The sequence below is a fragment of a genome, unplaced genomic scaffold (assembly GCF_019419815.1).
Source record: "Pyrus x bretschneideri cultivar Hongxiangsu unplaced genomic scaffold, Pyrus_bretschneideri_v1 Contig27, whole genome shotgun sequence".
Taxonomy (NCBI): Eukaryota; Viridiplantae; Streptophyta; class Magnoliopsida; order Rosales; family Rosaceae; genus Pyrus; species Pyrus x bretschneideri.
Window position 1 is genome coordinate 42,181 of NW_025999579.1, and position 22,514 is coordinate 64,694.

Sequence of the window (22,514 nt, forward strand, 5' to 3'; positions counted from 1 at the left end):
ACATGTCTTAGAACTTAACTAAGAGATAACTCTATTAACCTTTGGAAAATTTTATTTGAACTCATCTTCTACACTCAACTTACTCTCTTCACCCATATTATTTTTTATTAAAAAATCCCAAATTTATTACCTAAACTACCATTTCAAACCCAATTCAAAATGTAAAATTATCTTTACACTCATTCCCTTTATAATTGCATATGCCATAGGACTAGCATGTCCATGGGTGCTTTGTTTCTTTCTGCTACCACAACCCTTCCATGGACTTAGGATCCAAGAGATCATTCCATAGACTTGAATTTGCTAATAGAAAGTTAAGCAAACTCCAGTTCAGTCATTTTTAAATCGAGCATTTTTATGTACTTTTGAAGATACTTTGAAGTGACATAGGGCTAAGTGTTTTGCTACTATGTTAATAAACAAATAAACAAATTGGAGCTATTTCGAATAAAAAAGGTGCAAGACATGCCACCCGCTAGCTCGTGGTTAAGGTTGAGCAATCTTTATTTGCACCAAGAATCAAGTTTTATGTCTTTATAGTACTTATCAAAAGGCCTTACATTGGTGTTTTGGGGCGCATGCAGATGGCAGAGAAAGATAAATACAATATAATATAAAAAGTTGAAATTTAATCCAAATAAGAAGAAAACAAACAAAATATCCATAAATCGAGTCATACTTTAGTTGGAGGATTAAAAACTTCAAAATCACCATCCATCAATAGAAAAACTTGTTTTTCTCTATCAGAGCTATTAGGGTTTTAGTCGGAATAAACGTAAGATAAACAAAGGGTGATGCTAGGGTTTAATTATAGTATGTGGATCTATTGATAAATTTGATTTTTATTATTAATTTCATTTTGTACTTAATAGTAATTATGCAATAGGGTAAAATAAACAATTAACATTTAAAATTTAAATTGGGTGTTGAAAGTGGTTAGATGGGTTTAAATAAAATTTCCCTTAACTTTTATTCAAAGCCCATCCTATCTTGATGACTTTTTTCTACCCGTATACAATGATTAAAAAATAACACTAATCTTCATCATGAATCATGATAAATTGTCAAACATTCTTTATACTGATTTTTTTTGGAAAATTGTTATTGTCATTTCAAAATTCTCATTTTACACTCCAAATTTTTAATATTTAGAAAGAAAAATACACATGTGATGAGTGCTAAATGAAATTTTGAAGTGTCAATAACCGTTTTTTTTTTTTTTTTTTTTTTTTTTTTTGACAAAAACAAAACATGAAGAGGAATATGATATGAGACACGAAGAGAGAAAGTGGGCATAGAGGGTTCAAGATTCATATACCGGGACTGATGCTTGCCCCCAAATTGTAGAATTACTGGAAGAAGATTGACGATGATAGGGTTTGAAGATGATAGTCGGGACCGAGAAGAAGATGGACGCCAGATTTAACTTGGTTTAGGGTTTAGGGCATAGGACATGTATCGAAATATTAGCAAAGAGACAAAAAAAGGAAACAGCAGATTTTTGGCTACAATTATATGCCACCAAAATCTAGCCAAGCATAGTTTTTTCTTAGTTTTCTTTCCACTTGTAAATAGAAAGTCTTAAGTTTTGTTTTTCAATTTGTTCAAAAAAAAAAAAATTGTTTTTCAAAATATTTTATATATCTACACTAATTAAGTTCGACTCTATGAATAATGAGTTTGATATCGAATTATCATGACCCAATTGGCTTAGGCCCCTCACATCTTGGTGTAAAATATAGTTTTAAAATAAACCGTTAGCTAAGGTATCGGTCACATAATTGCCCTCGCAAAATATGTGTTGATAACATGATTAATATTTTTGTCACACGAAAAATTTTCTAGTACATCTAATCAAGTTAAAGATTCTTAAATAGAAACTTCTTTTACACGTTAGTCATCTATCAAAAACACATAAGATAGACCAACGTGGGTGACTGACACACCCCGACCCGGAATGTCCACTAGGACTCCGAATCAAGTTGTGATGGCCGACACCTGAAAGGTGACGAAGCCATAAAGTGTGATAATGTGTAAACTAAGAATAAATTTAAACCTAGAAGTGCCTAAATACACGAGTGCGCGGTGAGCGTGTATGGACCCATACACACGTGATACAAAGTATAAGTAGAGTACAGTAAGATAAGATAACGATTATACCATCATAAGAAGCCACCTGTATTGGGAAGTGCCACGAATCCTCGTTGATACAGAAACTTCACTACTAGAACCTGGAAGGGTGCACAATAGAAAATGTAAGTGGGTGAAAACAAAGTTTTTCAAAAACCATTCACTTATCAAAAGTAATAACCCCTCACCATAAAACCTGTATAATTTCCCAGAAAATAGAATACATATCTATATCGAAACAATGCTCGGAATAGTAATATCCATATGTATGCCATGCTCAATAACTCAACATAATGAAATAGGTAAACCAAGTGAAGTAAATCCATGAAAAGTAATATGTCAACTGGATCCACCTATTGTGGCCTAAAAACAAGGTTTTAATAAAGATCTTCTAAACGTTATAACCCCTCGCTGTAAAACCTGTAAAATTTCCTAGAAAATCATACTACGTATAAGAATGAAATCAATTGTATACTATCAGTAAATCCAGAAGTATACCATGATACAGCATCTCATCAGCAATATAAATAATCAGGTGCTTAATAATCCATGCTGGTACGTAAGTCGGAGTCACCTATAGTGACCAGTACGACTCACCTATATCTCATTAATCAATGCTAACACATAAGTTGGAGTCACCTATAGTGACTTGTACAACTCGCCCATATCTCATTAATCAATGCTAGCACGTAAGTAGGAGTCACCTATAGTGACCTGTACAACTCACCCATATCTCATCAATCAATGCTAGCACGTAAGTCGAAGTCACCTATAGTAACCTGTACAACTCACCCATATCTCATCAATCAATAAATCATAAAGTTAAAACTCACATTTTCACCAATTCCTTCACATTGCTTAATTTCCCAAACAAGGCTTTTGTCTTAAATATTGTATGGCTGCATCTAACGTCTCGTTAGACTACCTACGTACCCTAAACAAGGATCAAGTCATTCGTAGTTCACATATCCAAAATTCAAATCAAATCCAAATATATTCATTTAATCCAACATACTCTACAATCGTATTAATATTCAAACCACAGCAATTAGGTCTCGAAAGCATAAATAGAATAACAAGTCTGCATAAAAACACAATGTCGGCTTCCTGACCGTGCGCCACCGCACCAGCCGCCCCAACTCGTCGGAAAACTCAACTATTTCTAAAAATTCTCAAAAATTACAGAAATGAAGATCTCAAAGAGTAGAGCAAACCTTATACCTGTGGCTAAGTCCAATTTGGCCTGGAATGACTGCAATTTGCCTCTAACCCGTCGGAAACCCTAGAAATGGGTGTCCCTTGATTTGTCCTCAATTCGAACTCCAACGCCCCCATTCTTGTTTGGGCTTGTTCCTGCGATTAAAGAAAGTCCTTTAGTGGTGGTGGTGGTGAAAGGATCTAGCTTTAGAAACGGTTGATTGCTATGGAAAAACCCTTGGGCCCATCGATTGTGCTTTTCATAAACCCGAGGCCAAATCTCGTCACGTTTGAGTGGAAAATGAGGAGTGATTCATGCCGAGTTGTTTCTAGGTGGCCTCTGGCTATGAATCACCTGAGAAACACCGAAAATGGCGTTAGAAATCGGTTGTAAGAACCGGGTCATTGGGATGGGTTGCATGGGTTGAAAATGGGTAAAAGGGAAGGAAGTCATTGGGTACCACTCACCTTTCTCCTTTCCCTCCCTAATCTCTCCCTAATTCGTCCCCCTCCTATTTTTTGATACTTCGAACTGGCAAGTCTACTTAACAATGGCACGGGCAGGATGGAATTTCCCATAGTCTCTCGAGCTCGAAAGGGGTCGATAATTGTGGTTTGCCACTAGTTGTCCCCTTTTTTTTTTATAAAAAAGACTGACAGCTTTATGGCACAAGTGTCTAGGAACATGCTACTTATACGTCAATCAAGCCACGTGGTGACTCACAGTTAGTGGCAGAGGCCTATGATGGGATGTAAAGGTGATCAGAACGGTGCTTGAAGACACATGGTTAGATAAACAAGGCCGAGCGAGACACTTGGCACGCATCACTCTGTAAAGGCATGCAATCTCGACTAAACACATGTCACTTCACAGACGAATGTCCAGTCGATAGGTAAAAAGGTGTCAACACAAAAATCTATGTAGATGGTGCATTAACTACCAGGGAAGTGAAAAGAGGTAAGCCCAAGGCTTCTAGGTTTATTGAAGGCCTATGTAATGGGTGTGAACCTCTTATATTAGGGTCGGGCGAATAAAATGATAGAGTTCATGTATTTAGCTGAGCGCTATTTTTAGTCTTGAAATCAATATAATCTGAGCAACACAATGGATGTAGCCCAGTTTTGTGGGGTGCTACTTAAATCTTTAAGTCTATTTCATTTTAGTATGTATGATTTCATGCCCACAAGGGGTTTAGTATTTTAATTTGCTAACCTGCAAATTTTGAGTTTTAACAGTTGCATACAATTTGGTTGCATTTTTTACCCAGTTGTCATAGGAACTTATAATGATCGTGCTCAATCAAGCAGGAAGACCAACACAATAACAAGAGATAAGGTTCTTTCAGGTAAACTGAGGTGGCCTTCCATAAAAGAAAACCAGGCTCGCCAGCCTGGAAGAGAAGATGAATAACATACTTGCCGGTGTTGGATAAATGAATGAGGTAAGAAACCTCATCCAAGCCCAAAGTACCCTATTCCAGGAAAAGCATGACAACCTCTAGGAACAGATCAACCAGAGTAATGAGAAGATCGACAACACATCCCGAGGTAGGAACTAATCTTCCTCCTCTTCCTCCCCCTGGCAATGTCGAAAACAAAGGTGATGATGCTTGCGAGGTCATAAAAAAAAGGCTTTAAGCAGAGGAGAGTGCTCGGGGAAAAAGGGCAAGTCACCGAACATGCAACAAAAAGCTTGACCAAAACTTCACCCGACCACCCTGACTTAAAAAGCATCCCGAATGAAGTCATGATGAAGAGATGAAAAGTCTATGTTTAATTAAGTTCTATGTATTTTGTTAACTTAATCTTAATATTTTGTTAGTTAATGTATGAGATCGACTGGGAGACAAAGACCGAGCATCTAAGCCTAAGAACCTCGACTATTCCAAGGAAGAAGTTCCTCTACCATTCTCCAAGGAACTGCTCGATAAGCTAAAGGATAAGGCTACCTGGGCACTCAAAATGCAAAGTTGTGACAGACTTACTGATCTATACGACCACCTAGAAAGGTTTACTTATGTAGGCTATTCCCAACCACCCTCAAATGAACAGCTCGGGATTGGTTCAAATAGATTGGTTCAAATAGATTGTCTCAGGGCTGAGACAAGTTTTTCTTAACACATATATGATTATCTCCAAGAGACAGTACACATCAATTGGCATCACCTTAGTAATTGGCAATGCCAAATGCAAAAGATGCAACGAGGCAATGGCCCATAATGCCATCATGGAAAAATTTACCAGAGGAGACTTCTACTTCCATTTAACCAATCCTCTAGAAACCTTTATAGGCCTACCCCATAAAGTGACTATCTACTCCCGAGCTGAGCAACTGAACAAAACAAGGAAGCAAATCATCGCCCCGGCAAAAGAACGAACCTTCCGAGTGCACTAACTAAAGTGAAATAGAAAGTCGTATACGATAGTCCACCAAAAAAGATTAAGTATGATTATTAGCCTAGCATGGAAAGTTGCTTCAAGCAGTATGACATGTACATATTTTACAGCCCCATGAATGTCTTAAAGAGAGATGTTCCCTCTTGTAAAACGACAACTCCCCACCACTCAAAGAGTACAACCTAGTTTCTGATGATGAAGGTATAATACCAAGTATTGCCGGCATCACCAAGATCATGGTCACCTTCTGAAGACTGCATAAATCTCAATGACAATATAAAAGCGCTTATTTGGTAATGGCAACTCCTAAAGTATGTAGCCGACAGGTATACGGCCCATCCAAGTGCTTATCAGGCATTAGGTGCACCTATAAATTGCAAATCGGACGGTATGAAGGCGATTTACACTCCATTTGAGAAAGATCTACTTTAACATCCCACATTGTCTAGGGGAGTGGATCTTGTAAGCCTTATATGTATATTCTCATCTCTACCTAGCACGAGGCCTTTTGGGAACTCACTGGCTTCGGGTTCTGTAGGAACTCCGAAGTTAAGCGAGTTCGCGCGAAAGCAATCCCAGGATAGATGACTCACTAGGAACTTCTCATGTGAGTTCCCAGAAACAAAACCGTGAGGGTGTGGTAGGGGCCTAAAGCGGACAATATCGTGCTACGGTGGAGTCGAGCCTGGGATGTGGTGGGGGCCTAGGCCTGAATGTGACAATTTGGTATCAAAGCCAATCCCTGGCCGGATGTGTACTAATGGGGATGTCGGGCCCCTAAGGGAGGTGGATTGTAACATCCCACATTGCCCAGGGGAGTGGATCTTGTAAGCCTTATAGGTATATTCCCATCTCTACCTAGCACGAGGTCTTTTGGGAGCTCACTGGCTTTGGGTTCCGTAGGAACTCCGAAGTTAAGCGAGTTCGCATGAGAGCAATCCCAAGATAGGTGACCCACTAAGAAGTTCTCGTGTGAGTTCCCAGAAACAAAACTGTGAGGGTGTGGTAGGGGCCCAAAGCGGACAATATCATGCTACGATGGAGTCGAGCCCAAGAAGTGGTGGGGGCCCGGGTTGGAATGTGACATCTACTATGTCGGGGGATTCTCAGAGACCTTTTGGGATAAAAACTTTAAAATAATTATAAAACAATGAGAATTACAAAAGTACTTTTACCTTTTTAAACTAATTTATATTAATAATAATTAGAAAATAAAAGATTGTCATTTTCATGGACCCTTCCCCACCCACACTCTGACGAACTATAGCCAACATCCCTAGGGCAATGTTTGAACGAGGGTTTTCCAAGTTCCAAAGGATTAATGTAAAGTTATTAAGGAATTGATCATAAAATGCAACAAAGAAGGGATTAGAAAAACTTCTTATGGGCATTGCATAGGCATATAAGAGGGATTTGCTAATCCTTGAGAGATGTCATTTACACATCCTTCACACATGTCTTTGTACACATAGAAGACTTTTCTAATCCCCTCTATATAATATTTTACTTCGTAACTTGACATCACTCCCTTGGGACTTAAAAACTCTCATCGAACATGGCCAAAGTTTCATAATTAAAATTGTGACATCCCACATTGCCCAGGGGTGATCCTTAAATGTATATTCTCATCCCTACCTAGCACGAGGCCTTTTGGGAGCTCACTGGCTTCGGGTTCCGTTGGAACTCCGAAGTTAAGCGAGAAAGGGGCTAGAGCAATCCCATGATGGGTGACCCACTGGGAAGTTGCTCGTGAGTTCCCAAAAACAAAACTGTGAGGGAATGGTAAGCCCAAAGCGGACAATATCGTGCTACGATGGTGGAGTGGGCTCGGGAAGTGATCCGTCCCGGGCCGGGATTGGTAAGCCCAAAGCGGACAATATCGTGCTACGGTGGTGGAGTCGGGCCCGGGAAGTGGTCCACCCCGGGCCGGGATGTGACAATTTGGTATCAGAGCCTAACCCTGGTCGCGTGTGTGCCGACGAGGACGTCGGGCCCCTAAGGGGGGTGGATTGTGACATCCCACATTGCCCAGGGGTGATCCTTAAATGTATATTCCCATCCCTACCTAGCACGAGGCCTTTTGGGAGCTCACTGGCTTCGGGTTCCGTAGGAACTCCGAAGTTAAGCGAGTTTGGGCTAGAGCAATCCCATGATGGGTGACCCACTGAGAAGTTGCTCGTGAGTTCCCAAAAACAAAACCGTGAGGGATTGGTAAGCCCAAAGCGGACAATATCGTGCTACGGTGGTGGAGTCGGACCCGGAAAGTGGTCCACCCCGGGCCGGGATGTGACAAAAATATTTATAAGTTTCATGATTAAAATATTTATAAGTTTCATAATCTTATTATTTGAAATTTAAAATGGCAAGGACATATATTTAATTAGTTATAATTCTACGTGGTCCACTATTTTTAATTATTCTAGTCCAGTGTCCTATTTTATTGGTTGTTCAATGTGACATTTAAGAATTAATGCTGGAAATACTGATTTGCTCTTGTGAGCTTTAATGAAAAATACTCCTACATACTTTGTTTAACCGAAGGCATTCTAAAAACTTTATATAATGAAAAGAACAAAAGAAAAATGGACTAAGCATAAAAAACTCATGGGCTAGAAGCAAAGACCAACCCAAAACATCCAAATTTTATCTTCCAACCTCTGCCCCTAATTCGTTAAACAAACGTCGATTAATTGCCACTATGATGTTGGAAACAAATTCTCACACCGTCATAAGTGATGGTTGTGTACAAACTCGAGCAACCTGCAAAACAGTAAACAACCATGAGCAAGCATGAGACCACACCCTGGGGGGGGGGGGATGATGAAGTGTGCAAGCCAAAGGCTTTCCAACGGTCAAGTTAGTGAATAATTTTATACTCTAGTAGGGCAAGAGATTAATTACAAAATTGCCACTACAATGTTGGAACCAAATTTGCACATCGTTGTAAGTGGTGGTTGTGCACAAACTCGAACAACCTGTAGAATAGTAAACAACCGTGAGCAAGCCTAAGATGGCACCAAGGGGGAGGGAGGAGTTGTGCCTGCCAAAGGCTCCCCTACGGTCAAGTTAGGGAATAAATTTATACTCTAGTAGTGGGTAAGATAATTGAAGTGTTTAAATTGCATTACCATAAATGAACCCTCGATGAGTGTATTTATATCATAGGGAGAAATATCTTTTTAGGATAGGATCCTTGTTCTAATCCAGAAAAATTCTAGATGATATCTAGAAGTAGATATTGTACCCTCTTAGGTGTTGTGGTTACTTGTTGTGCATGTCAATTCCTAGATTGTATGAACTTCAAGACTTATAAGGATCTGATTGGGTCCGTATCAGGATCAGATCACGTGTCTTGCTGAATAAGTATGGTCATCTGACGAAATCGCTTGGACTCCTCCTATTGCCCCAAAACAGAGTGATGGTAGCACCGTTACTCCGTATGATCCAGCTTCCCCGAAGCTGTGAGTCCAAGACCGAACTTATGAGGTAATTGTATTTGGATCAGCTTTACTTCAGTCCTGGAAAATCATGGTCCCACATATGACTATTTCTAGAACTTAACATTGTCACTGCCACTATTTCTAAAACTAAATAATGTCACTGCTTCTAGAACTAAACATTATCACTGCCACTATTTCTAGAATTGAACATTGTCACTATTTCTAAAACTGAACACTACCACTTTCAATATTTTTATAACAAAAAACTGTCTATTCCTAAAATTGAATACTGCCACTATTTAGAAATGAACGCTACTACTGCCACTATTTCTAGAACTGAACACTGTCATTATTTGAAGAACCAAATTTGAAAGTATCAATTTTGATAAGTACTTATATGGAAAAGATGCCATGAGGAGGGGATTAAACTCTTAAGTTGAAGACTAATTCCGTCATGTTTAGTAGGAAATTGGTAAAATCGCAGGAAAAAGGTCATCTTTGGAGAGCTTGATCTCCCTGGTACTTGAGTTTCCACGTGTGAGCCTTGTATTAGAAGAAAGAGGGTGTCGATACGAACTCGTAGACTCTGACCTTGCACGATTTCGTTACCGTATCAAAGACTTATGAAGATTGGAAAGAAGGAAATGATATGGAAGAACACAAGCAGCAGTTGCTATGTTTTTAGAGTGAAACGGACCAAATAAATGGGCAAAGGCTTGCCATCAGGGGCAAATCAGGAAACTCATTGCTTGAATCAATATTATTGAGACGTTTTGATGTTGTGTTGTCCTAACAATTAAATAAAGTTATTAAGATACTTTTATTTAAGAGTGTAAGTTTTAAAGCATTTTTATTAGTTTTTCCTTAATAGTATTCATCAATCAATGATTTCACGATCTTGTTTAGAAAACCTGGTAGAACAAAGCTTAAGCGAAAGAGAAATTGAGCACAATGCTTATGGAACATTGATAAAATAATATTTTATATTAAAGGATGGGATAAAAAATTGTTGCCGAAGACGGAAAACCACTAGATTATAATTTAACTTGCGAATTTACGTTACAGTAACCTGGCAGGGTAAATTGTGCACAGCCCCAAAGTATTTGTATGAAGCGAAAATGGCCTTAAAATAAAGCGAGAGGCAAAAATCTACCAGTCCGGAATAAGAACCACTGAACCAGCCATCAACACCGGAGAAGACAGTAGAAGGCGTTCAAGTTGGTCAACATGTCTGTGTTTCTTGTGAATTCTCCTTCGTGTGCACTCGTGAGTGAATAATCCGACGGCCCAAATTTTCTTTTTCCTATTCTTCTTCATCTGCTTATCAATTTTGATGAGTAATTGACAATTGGGTAACAGTGGAAATCAAAGAAGCTTGGCCCTGGGTTTATTAAACCATCGACATCACCGAAGGAGCTGGTTCCCATCAGAAGCAGCAGCAGCAGCAGAAAAGTGCGTTTGGGGAACTGCAGTGGGATTAAGGCGTTTTTCTTCAATCCCAGCGAAGAACCCATTCTCAGAGAAGCGCTTAAGGTACTTGTTACAGCTACTACTACCTCTGTCTACACCCACCGCCCATTTTTCAATAATTCATAGATTACCCATGCATAATTTGGTTTAATGATGTTTGAATCTGTGTTGTTGATTTTACGGATACTTTGGATGTTGGTCTACGCGTTTGTCATGGTGTTTTTTTATTTTTTTGATGATTTATTGTATGATTTTGTGAGGATGTTTTTGGGTTTCTGAGAGGTTAGATTGTTGCCAACCGATTCTTGCATTTTTATAATACAGTGTCTACTCTCTCTTATGCAATGGACATCGGATGAAAAATCTCTATTATAAGCCTTTTGGGCCTCAAAATTTCGTTCTTATTACTTGCTTTGCTCTTTCTTGTTTTTTTCCCTTAAATTGTTGTCCAATAAAATATTAAAAAAAAAAACGTTGATACCACCTTTTGATATGTTGTTGTTCACTGGACGTCCATTATGTCTTGTTCTTGTTGTCTTGCATCATAGCCCATAATACTGGGACTCGTCTGCCACATCATAGAACATCTAACTAACGCTTTCTCAAATATCATGTGCCGTTAGTAACTCAATGAATAGCCCTAACAGATGTGGTTCCATAGTTTTTAGCAGCCATCCTCGGACGATTGCATCATCAGTGTGCCACTTTAAAAACCCGGGTTCTGTCTCATCCACAGCCGGAGTCTTCCCATTGAGATAACCCATCTTATTTAATCCTTCCGTGTGAACTTCCATCATCTTCGACCAAATATTAAAGTTCGAATCATTGAGTTTGAATTTAAGGTTGGAGAAAAAATACCAGGCCATAAAACCCGGCTCTGATGCCAAGGTAAAGATCATAAATTCTGCTTATTGTATTATCTCTCCAATATGGAGGCAATATATATACATCCACACCTTGTAGTACAAGGAATAATAAAAGAGAGTTTAACCTAAACTAGTAAGGTAAGGATCCCCTTAATCTAGGAAACCAAATTACATTCCAATACTAACTGATTTATGACTCACGTCAACAGTTGTACAGCTAAATTGCTCTTCTATATTCCTAGCTTCATCCTTGTGAAATTGTGCATCACTTCGTGTCTCTTTTTGAAAGACGATTTCCCCTTTCATTGCAAGAGGTCAAGTAACCACACGTGAAATCACTGCATTATATTTTGCCTGGTCCATATTTGGATTGCATCATGAGTATCTTCTAAAAGCAAGTATCCATGCTACTTCAGTGTTTACTTTGGTAAAACTAAAAGTAACTCTTTGATCAATTTCTTATGAGTCACTAATTGACCGTATCGCTCATTTGTTCAGCCTTCTAGGCCTCTACTGTGTTTTCTATAAATATGTGCGAGTACATAGAGGATTTCCCATGAGCATGCACATTGTTTTGTATGTAAATGGTAATATTAGTACCATGATTTTCTCTGCTTATCTCATCATGTAGGAGCCAGTTGCCTTCATGGGAGGGATGTTTGCTGGTCTTTTACGGCTTGATTTGAATGAAGATCCACTCAAGGATTGGGTTTCAAGGACTGTGGAAGCCTCTGGAATCACGGAGGAAGATATTGTTGCTGATGGGTTAAAACCAGAAGGAGAAGCCCCGCAACAGATTGAGATTGAATAACATTTCATACTTCTGTATGTGCACTAGGCTCCCCTAGTTGGTTAAGCATGTAATCGTGACTCATTGAAATAAGTTCTGCTGGCAACTTACCTCATATACTTCTTTGACACAATGAAGCAGACGTGCCTGCGGATTCATTGTAAGTATTATTCTTGTATGCTTATAGTGTGTCACTTTGAATAGGATGACTGCATTTGTAAGAGAACATAAAAAACTGTTTACTGAAGTTGTAAATAGTTTACTTCAAACAAGCAATTTACATGAGTGCGCATGTGAGCGGAAATGAACCAATTGCACACGTGATGTCAGAACATAAGTAAAGTACAGTAAGGTAGAATGAGAATTATACCATCGAAGGTAACCACCTATATTGAGATTGTCAAGATTCCTCGTCGACACAAAAGCGCAGCTGCTAAACCTAGAGGGGCGAAAAACAAGGGTGAGTGGGCCTAAAATATAAAGTTTTGTAAAAACCTTTTCGAAAACGTAATAACCCCTTGCCATAAAATAAGTATAGTTTCCAAAATATACATACCACATATAGTAAGAAACTACTTACCGTAACGTGCAATATCTCAAGAATTCAATACAGCACAATATTTCGTAAGTAAACACATGACGTCCGTAATCACATAATCTCGCATAAGCAAACATATCATATCGAGTGATCATCGACACATGTTAACACACGAGTTCATGCAGAGATATTCTGACATGAATAAGATTGTGAGTAACAATAATATACACTTTAGTACTATAATCACGTGAAGACTATCACTATGCGCAACACATACGAGTCCTAATTGCCTATAGCAATCTATGGCACCTACAATGGATCCAAAGTGAGCATACAGTGCGATGTGCACATACATGTGAAAAACTGGCCCTGGCCCGGGTGAGTATTGACATCGGTGCAACGATGAGCAGATAACATAAATATAGTCATGCCACAATGATTCGATAATTCTAGTCAACATAATATTATTCACGTCCATAAATATAATTAAGGTATCAATAATAATACGTATACCTATGCATCCCGTAGGATGTAGCATAACGTCATAATTTCTATCAATGCGCTAAAACTTATAAACGTCACGCTAATCTAGGCGTATTGTAGAAAACTCTTTATGAAATGTATAAATGGAAACTAACAATTATATATATACTAAATAAAAGAAAAGACCCACTCACAAGTACTTGTGATGTCACTTATGTCCGAGTTAGGAAGGCCGAAGTCTCCGATAGTAATCGCACTTAAGCATAATATTGGGACCCATTAGTAAAACTCAATTAAAACATTTGAATTTGGAGAAACAGATGGCGGATTTGGAATCAACATGTCGAAATACACTAAGAATGGTCTGAGTAATTTTCGTAGAAGTCAACAGTCAACCCTAAAAAGTCAACCGAGACGCTCTGATGGTCAACTACATTAAAACATTAGAATTTCACTAAATGGATGCCAAAAAGGGACCCGGGAAGTCGAAATTAGCCTAGGAGGGGGAGGGGTTTTGGCCGAAACCAGAAAAAGTCAACCCAAAAGTCAACATTGATCGATCAACGGTCAACGCTGACCAGAAGTCAACGGCTCACTCAGCCGAGCCAAGCCAAGTCAAGTCGCCGGACTTCACTAGAAACTGGAATTTTGGCCGGAAGTTTGGGCAAATTTCAAAGCTTCGTAATTTCGTCGTTTCTCAACTAAATTCGACCCATAATATATCAAAATGAAGATAGGAAAGTGTAGAATAAGATTATCCCTATTTGTAAGTCCAATGGTGGCTGGAGATGGCCAGCAAATGGTCTGAAAGGTGACTGGTCCGCTGAAAAAACTAGGGAAATCGTCGAAAAAATGAAAAACTTTAAACGTCCATAACTTTGTCAATACTCAATGAAATTGAGTGATTCAAAAACAAAATTCATACCTCTCGACAAGCCGAAGAGATTGGTTTCCTTCTTGATAGCTAAATCATCGTGGTTTGGCCAAAAAATGCGTTGAAAGCCTCAAATATCGCCGGAAACTTTCTCCATGGCTAGTTCGCCGTCGTTTGGTTGGAAAATGACCTAAAAGGTCACATCCCGACTTGGGTTTTAATCTCAAAGATCCAAAAGGAAGCTCAAGATAAGGTTGGGTGTTCTGGGCTCGTGAGGACGAGATGAAACTCGTGGTTCTTTTGGTTTGGGCGGCTATGAGGTTCGTCGGAGTACGGTGGGGTAGTGATGGTGCTACTCGGCTCCATCATTTTTACAAAGAGAATAGAGGGATAGTTTGAGAGAAAGAGAGAAGAAAGAGAGGGAAATGAGAGATGAAATCCGGAGAGTGAGGAGAAGAGGGAGAATGGAAACGTGGAGTGAAATGGGTGGAGAGCTTATGTGGGTGTGGGTCCCATAGACCAGAAAAATTATAAAATATTTAAAATATCCACTCAAAAAATATTAAAATAATAAAATACCCAAAATTCAAATTTTATAAAACACTTTCAAGTTTCATAGTTTCGTAAAATCTTAATCGTAGCTCCAAATTCGATTTCACTTGCGCCTACGCGTTCGTATTGTCAAGTATTTCGAGGTTATGGTAAAATAACAGTTCATACACGTCCCAAAATGACGGTCAACAAAAGTCAACAATCTCGTCTCTAGAGCATTTTCGTCAATTCACTCTCTTAAAATTTATAAAATCGTAAAGTTAGGGACGGGGTGTTACAGTTGAATCCAAGATAACTGCAAAAGTGGAACCATAGTATGGTCGCATCTTTCTAACTTATGTCATTTTTCTGTAGCATTCTTCATTCCTTTCAGATTTAGGAATTAACATCTGTGAAGCACGTCTTCTTGACAACCGATGGCTACTCTTTAGATGTATTTGTGGTGGATGGATGGCCTGTTGAGGTAGTTTTCTTTTACGATATAATGTGTTTATCATCATTCACTGTGTCCTTTCTACTATCAGAGTTTTGTATCTCGAAATTTTGCGAGTTATTATATTATTAAATGAGTAATGTCCTATACACGAAACATTGGATGGCCTTTCTTAAAATATATGCTGCTACAATATGCCTGTTTTTGTTGGCTATGGATATTTCTATACTACAAACTGTTTATGTGCTTTCTTTTTGTATGCATGGATGAACATGTTTTAGTCAGTGTTTATGTATGATCTATAATATGGATTGCCATTGTGATTACAAGTTAGCTTTATACTCATTTTAACAATTATGCATCGAAGTTAATCTCTTGCTTGGAGTTTACATTTTTTGCACATGATGCCAAAAAGGAATAGGAATAGCAAAATAAATCAGATGATACAATATCATACTTCTGGCCCTCCCCGCAGCAGAGCACAGGCGTTTTTGCTCGTGGTTATCTATATTTCATGACAGGAAAGGATATTATCTTCCAGTCTCACAATGTCATTGATAACCTACAGAAACATATTGAAGTTTTTTTTTATCGTAATTGACGTTTTCTTACTATACATCTCTACAATCTGAATTATGTGTGATGACCAAAAGAGATTGCTTCAAAATTCATAACAAGCTCTTTATCATTTGTTTGGGTCTGGCTTTTGTTATGATTCATGGAACTTTTAATATATTATCGAAATTATTCATATTATAAGTCATTATGTAAAAGATCATATGAAAAAAATCAATAGATATGATACCATTTGGTCATAAAATAATATAAAAACCATAGAGTATACGAACTATATATCTATTTGCTACTGTTGTTTTACTAAACAACCTTAGTTGATTTGATTTTTTTTTTTGTGTAGATGATCATTTTAGTTTAATTGATTTTTTTGTATTGATGATCTTTATGACACACCCCGACCGAAATCAGGGCATGCTGGCCGTCACGTGAGGGTGACGTAAACATATGCACAGTGCGGAAGCTAAGAATAATAATAAAAGTACGAACAAATAAAAATTAAACTACACACAGGGTAGTTAACATACATGTGCAAGCGTAAGTGTGAAAAACAATATTCAGAGCACAGAAAACCTAGTGCAGTCCAGAGGAACAAATACTAACTAAACACACCCAGAGGGGGTCCTACACTGGTGATAATATGTCAGATATGCCATGAATTCCTCGTGAGCCACCAAAAGAGCAATCCAAACTAGAACCTGAAAGGGCGCAAAACAGAAAGTGTGAGTGGGTAAAAACAAAGCTTTCAAAATCATTTTATTATCAAAAGTTCTAAGCCTTCGCCGTAAAACCTGTATAGTTTCCCAAAAAATAGAATATACACATATATAGAAAACATGCTCAGAAATATGCCATGTCGAATGCCTCCACATAAAATGTAAGTAACCCAGGTAATGCCAAACAATGCAAATAACATGTCATCCGGAGTCACCTAACGTGACCTGTACGGCTAAATCTAGAGCTCAAATCCCCAACTCACTAACCATACCTGCACACGAGTCGGAACCACCTAAAGTGGTCTGTACGACAGGACTGGGTGTAAATAAATACGCTCAAGTGCTACGATCACGTGAAGACTGGGCAAATAATCGTAGGTCACCTACGAGTCGGAACCACCTTGTAGACATCGAAATTTCAGTGAAATAAATGTTAACCAAGGTATTAAAATTACAACATTTATTTACTTCACCAACCTCACACACTTACTTCACCTACCAACTCCATTTACTTCACCAACCTCACACACTTACTTCACCTACCAACTCCATTTACTTCACTTACAACACCCACTTACTTCACCCACCAACTCCATTTACTTCACCAACCTCACACACTTACTTCACCTACCAACTCCATTTACTTCACCTACAACATCCACTTACTTCACCCACCAACTCCATTTACTTTACCAACCTCACACACTTACTTCACCTACCCACTCCATTTACTTCACCCACAACATCCACTCACTTCACCAAAAAAATGGATGGTGGTGATTCACTCTCAAAGCCTATAAATAGGCTTCTCCATCAAGAGGAAGAGACACCAATTCACAAATACATTTCTCTACTCCCAAAATGGAAGAGAATACTCCCCACACATCCAAAATCCTTGAAGCTTTGAAACTCTAAAGCTCTCAAGCATCCAACCCCCAAATTCCCAAGAATCCCGAAGAATGGAGAAAGCACTCTTCGTTCTTCGTCAAATCCTCCTTCAAGATCAAGCCCCAACGGCCCTTGAAGAAGACACACCAAAACCTTGAAGCCTTAAAGTTCTAAAGCTCTCAAGAAAATCCCGAAGGATAAAAAAAGCACTCTTCCTTCGTTCTTCGTCAAATCCTCCTTCAAGATTAAGCCCCAATGGCCCTTGAAGAACTCCCACCAACTCAAGATCAAGCCCCGACAGCCCTTGAAGAAAGTGTTCATTGTTCATCAACTGTTCATCCTAAGATCAAGCCCCAACGGCCCTTTGGATCAACAACCTCAACAAAGACACACACCAGACACCAATTCACAAATACATTTCTCTACTCCCAAAATGGAAGAGAATATTCCCCACACATCCAAAATCCTTGAAGCTTTGAAACTCTAAAGCTCTCAAGCCCAACCCCCCTTGAAGAAACGCTTATCCATCAACCTTCAAGATCAAGCCCCGAAGGCCCTTGAAGAAACTTCCATCAACCTTCAAGATCAAAGCCACGAAGGCCCTTGAAGAAACTTACAACTGTTCATCCAAGATCAAGCCTCGACGGCCCTTGGATCAACAAATCTACATCTTACGGAGATTGAATCAGATGACCAAATTTAAGAGATCGTAACCCCAAAATCATTAAACACAAAATATTATTTTGTACACGTATTCTTGTCTCTTATTTCAAGAAATTTTTCATGTTCACAAATTTGGCACGCCCAATGGGACAATCTCTACCTCTCATCTTTTTCTCCGTTCAAGAAAACCAAAGCACACCTCCAAAATCAATGGCATCAAGCAAGGGACAAGCCGTTCTTGCAACCACCAAGGGAAGAAGCATGAGCACTTCCGCCATAAATGGAGCATCCATTGGTGCCATAACCACTCCTCAACATGCCGCTGCAAAGTTGATACCGCTAAGCAAGCAAGAGCAGCATCAAAGGCGCGAGTCGGTCATCAACCTGACCTTGCTGGGGGCACCAAAGCATGCTATTGAGGCGCACAAGATGACACCCCAAAATGGCCAATGGGGTTCTTCATCAGCACTATGGATGTCTGAAGGAAAGTCGTGTCTATTGGTTGCACAAGTTCACCAATCGGAAAGGGGGCAAAGCAGCTACCGTCAACCTTCAAAGCTACATGAAAGTGTTGAGGATGATGAAATTATGACACAAAGATCGTCCGTTGCCATCACGATGCGCGATTTCTTCCCCAAAGACTTCTTCAATCACTCAGTCAAGACTCCTTGCTATGAAGATTGCAAGGAATGCCTCTCTAAGATCGTTTGACAAATTCAAAAAAGCTCCTCGTTCGCACGATCCTAAAAGGTGACAACCAAACGCTCCTTGCCTGCACGAGTTGAAACTGCAAATGGCACCAAACGCTCCTTGCCTGCACGAGCTGAAATTGCAAACGGCACCAAACGTTCCTGGCCCGCAAGAGCATAAACTGTGTACGGCAAAATCATCATCAAAATCAAGTGTTCACCACCCTTGAATCAAATTCAACTCCAGATAAAAGGAGTAAGTTCAGACCTTTGGGGGAGACCAAAAGAATCTCCCAGCCCAATTCAAGATTAAGCCTGTGGAAAATCAACGATTGGAGGAAACTAGAAGAACTTCCAGTCGAACTCAAGATTAAGTCTCGATGGCCTTTGAAGAAATTTCCAGCCCAATTCAAGATCAAGCCTCGACGGCCCTTGGGTTGACATCTACATTAAGGGACTTCAAAACGCATCTTCTACACGTGACAAGCACATGTCTACGACGCGCCTTGAAGTGGGGGCATTTGTAGACATCGAAATTTCAGTGAAATAAATGTTAACCAAGGTATTAAAATTACAACATTTATTTACTTCACCAACCTCACACACTTACTTCACCTACCAACTCCATTTACTTCACCAACCTCACACACTTACTTCACATACCAACTCCATTTACTTCACCTACAACATCCACTTACTTCACCCACCAACTCCATTTACTTCACCAACCTCACACACTTACTTCACCTACCAACTCCATTTACTTCACCTACAACATCCACTTACTTCACCCACCAACTCTATTTACTTCACCAACCTCACACACTTACTTCACCTACCAACTCCATTTACTTCACCTACAACATCCACTCACTTCACCAAAAAAATGGATGGTGGTGATTCACTCTCAAAGCCTATAAATAGGCTTCTCCATCAAGAGGAAGAGACACCAATTCACAAATACATTTCTCTACTCCCAAAATGGAAGAGAATACTCCCCACACATCCAAAATCCTTGAAGCTTTGAAACTCTAAAGCTCTCAAGCCCAACCCCCATTGAAGAAACGCTCATCCATCAACCTTCAAGATCAAGCCCCGAAAGCCCTTGAAGAAACTTCCATCAACCTTCAAGATCAAAGCCACGAAGGCCCTTGAAGAAACTTCCAACTGTTCATCCAAGATCAAGCCTCGACGGCCCTTGGATCAACAAATCTACATCTTACGGAGATTGAATCAGATGACCAAATTTAAGAGATCGTAACCCCAAAATCATTAAACACAAAATATTATTTTGTACACGTATTCTTGTCTCTTGTTTCAAGAAATTTTTCATGTTCACACACCTATAGTTGTCTGTACGACAGGACTGTGCACCTAACTTGGATCAAAGATGAGCGTGTGGTGCGGGAGGTAAACATTATGTGAAGGACTATGCCCTACTCTGGGCGGGAGCACTAACACCGGGGGTGCAGGTTATGAGCTCTCTACGTATCTCACATACTACAAATCATCATCAAAAACCATAACTTACTTGTGTGTCCGCAGCACCAAACATACATATATGCAACTACTAATGCATAAATCAATAGGCAAACGCAATGCATGGCATTTAAAACATATAAACATTCCATTTCATTTTCTGGGAAAAACCACAGTATATAGGTATATACGGAAAACCAAAAGCCCACTCACTAGTATGTGGAAGGGTCGTAACCCCCTGACTACGCTCGTCCTCGGGATAGGCTCACCTATATGCGAAACAACTATCAAAACGTCAATTTAAAGCACATAACCAAAACTAGGTAATAACTTCTCATACAATGCTCAAATGGGGTGTGTGAATACACTAACGTGATCTACTCAACCTCACGAACATCCCCATATTTTTAAAATAATTTTCTGACCTCCCACGCGCCGCCATGTGCCAGGCACACTGACAGCGTCAATTAACACCGTCAGGAATATTCCGTTAAAACTAACAGATTCCGTTAAAGTCAACCTAACGCCGTTAAGAATATTCCATCCAAACTGACGGAATATTCCGTCTTCTTCTCTAGCACACCTCCGATGCCATCACTGTCGCCGAAAAACCAGAAAAACTTCAAACCTTCGTTTCTCACTCGTTTTTCAACTAAATTCTATAAAATTGGTACCAAAATGAACCTTACAACAAGTAGAACAAAATCTTACCACTTTCAAGCCCTAAAATTCACGAAACCACGCCGGAGTAACTTCACAAAATCCGGCCAAACCTGCAATTCACGATCCCGACGTCCAAATCCTTCCAACGAATCACCCCAAGCTTTCTAAGGACCTCACTAAGCTTCCTACAAGCTTCAAATTCCCTGAAAAACAACGTTTCACGTGTGCATGAACAGTAACCATAATCGAGGTTCCATGGTTCAACGTGAAATCGAAGAATTTCCCACCTGAAATGGGTATGGTTGAACTCGTATGATCCTCACGAACACAAAGATATAGTTTTCCACCTCGATCTACAACGTTTTCATGAGTTTTGGTACTTATCCGTATGAAGAAGAAAAGGTAGAGAGAGAGAGAGAGAGAGAGACACACACACACACACACAGAGGACAGGGAAAGTATATGGGAAAGAGATAGGGATGATAATGTGTGTGTGGTCTAGATGCAGCCAACAAGCCCACAAACAAATACCCCAAAATTAAACGTAACCACTAGGGGCAAAATCGTCATTTTACATCTACGGTACGAATAATTCAGGACGGGCTGTCACATTTACTTCTAAACAGTTATAAATAATAAAGATGAAGTTCTTTGAGTCAACCATGAAGTGTATTGTGGAGTATTTTATGAGCCAAACATTGTTTATTCTCAAGAGAGCTATTATTAGTATTTTAAAATAGTCATTCTACACTTTACACAAGTACAAATATAAAAAGAAAAAAAAATAGTTGGATGACGCGTAATGACTTTTTTGAAGTGTCAATAACATCATTCAATTCTTCATGTTGAAATCCTTGTTTTTTCATATTTGAAATTGCTTAAATTTTGAATATGGGGTAAGTTTAAATGTGAATAAGATTTGGATTTAAATTGTTAATCTGGAATTAGAACTTACTAACATCTTACCACACACCTACACGTGTGTCAATTGGCGCTTTGTTTTATTGTTTTAGTTTTTTTTTTTTTTTTTTTTTTTAAGTTTTACTTATTTTAGATAAATTATTTTTTATTAAAATATATTTTGAAAAATAATGAAAGTAGTCACCCACAGTTCTACTACGTGGATTTTTTTTATGATTTTTTTATTTTTTTAAATTATAATGAAAGAAAGGTAATTTAAATATTATGAAAGTTTAACTTTTTTACTTTCTCACTTTATAATTATATATATAGATAATGAATTTTACAATTGTTTTCCCTTCTCCACCAAACCATAACAAGACCGTTTGAGATGGTTGTACAAGCCCAACTTTTGCTCCCGGTTCGATCCGTCTAATTGCTGACACAACCACAATGGGAATGCACAAGCCCATTCTTGACAAAATGGCAACTAATATTTAAATTTAGGGTAAATTACATGAAACTACTTCAACTATTGAGTCAGTCACATTTTCATAGCTCATCTTTAAAACATTTCAATATCATACCTTATTTTACGAATTTGTTACAATTTCATACCTTCGTCATTTTGTCTGTCAATTCTTCCGTTAAATAGTGACGTGGCTTGAGATACGGCCTGCTCTCTATTAAAAAAATAATTAATTAAATATTAAAAACTAAAAAACTAAATTATTTAATACAAAAAAAATTGCATGTGGGACCCACCCCTTATC

General features: G+C 38.8%; 1 protein-coding gene across 1 annotated transcript; it reads left to right on the forward strand.

Moving 5' to 3' along the window:
* Positions 1–10,239: 10,239 nt before the first annotated feature.
* On the forward strand, positions 10,240–12,537 carry LOC125478870 (UPF0426 protein At1g28150, chloroplastic-like). Its single transcript, XM_048587589.1, has 3 exons — positions 10,240–10,430; positions 10,524–10,697; positions 12,132–12,537. The coding sequence occupies exons 1-3, from the start codon at positions 10,392–10,394 to the stop codon at positions 12,309–12,311; spliced, it is 393 nt and encodes a 130-aa protein (XP_048443546.1). The 5' UTR covers positions 10,240–10,391; the 3' UTR covers positions 12,312–12,537.
* The last annotated feature ends 9,977 nt before the right edge of the window (positions 12,538–22,514 follow it).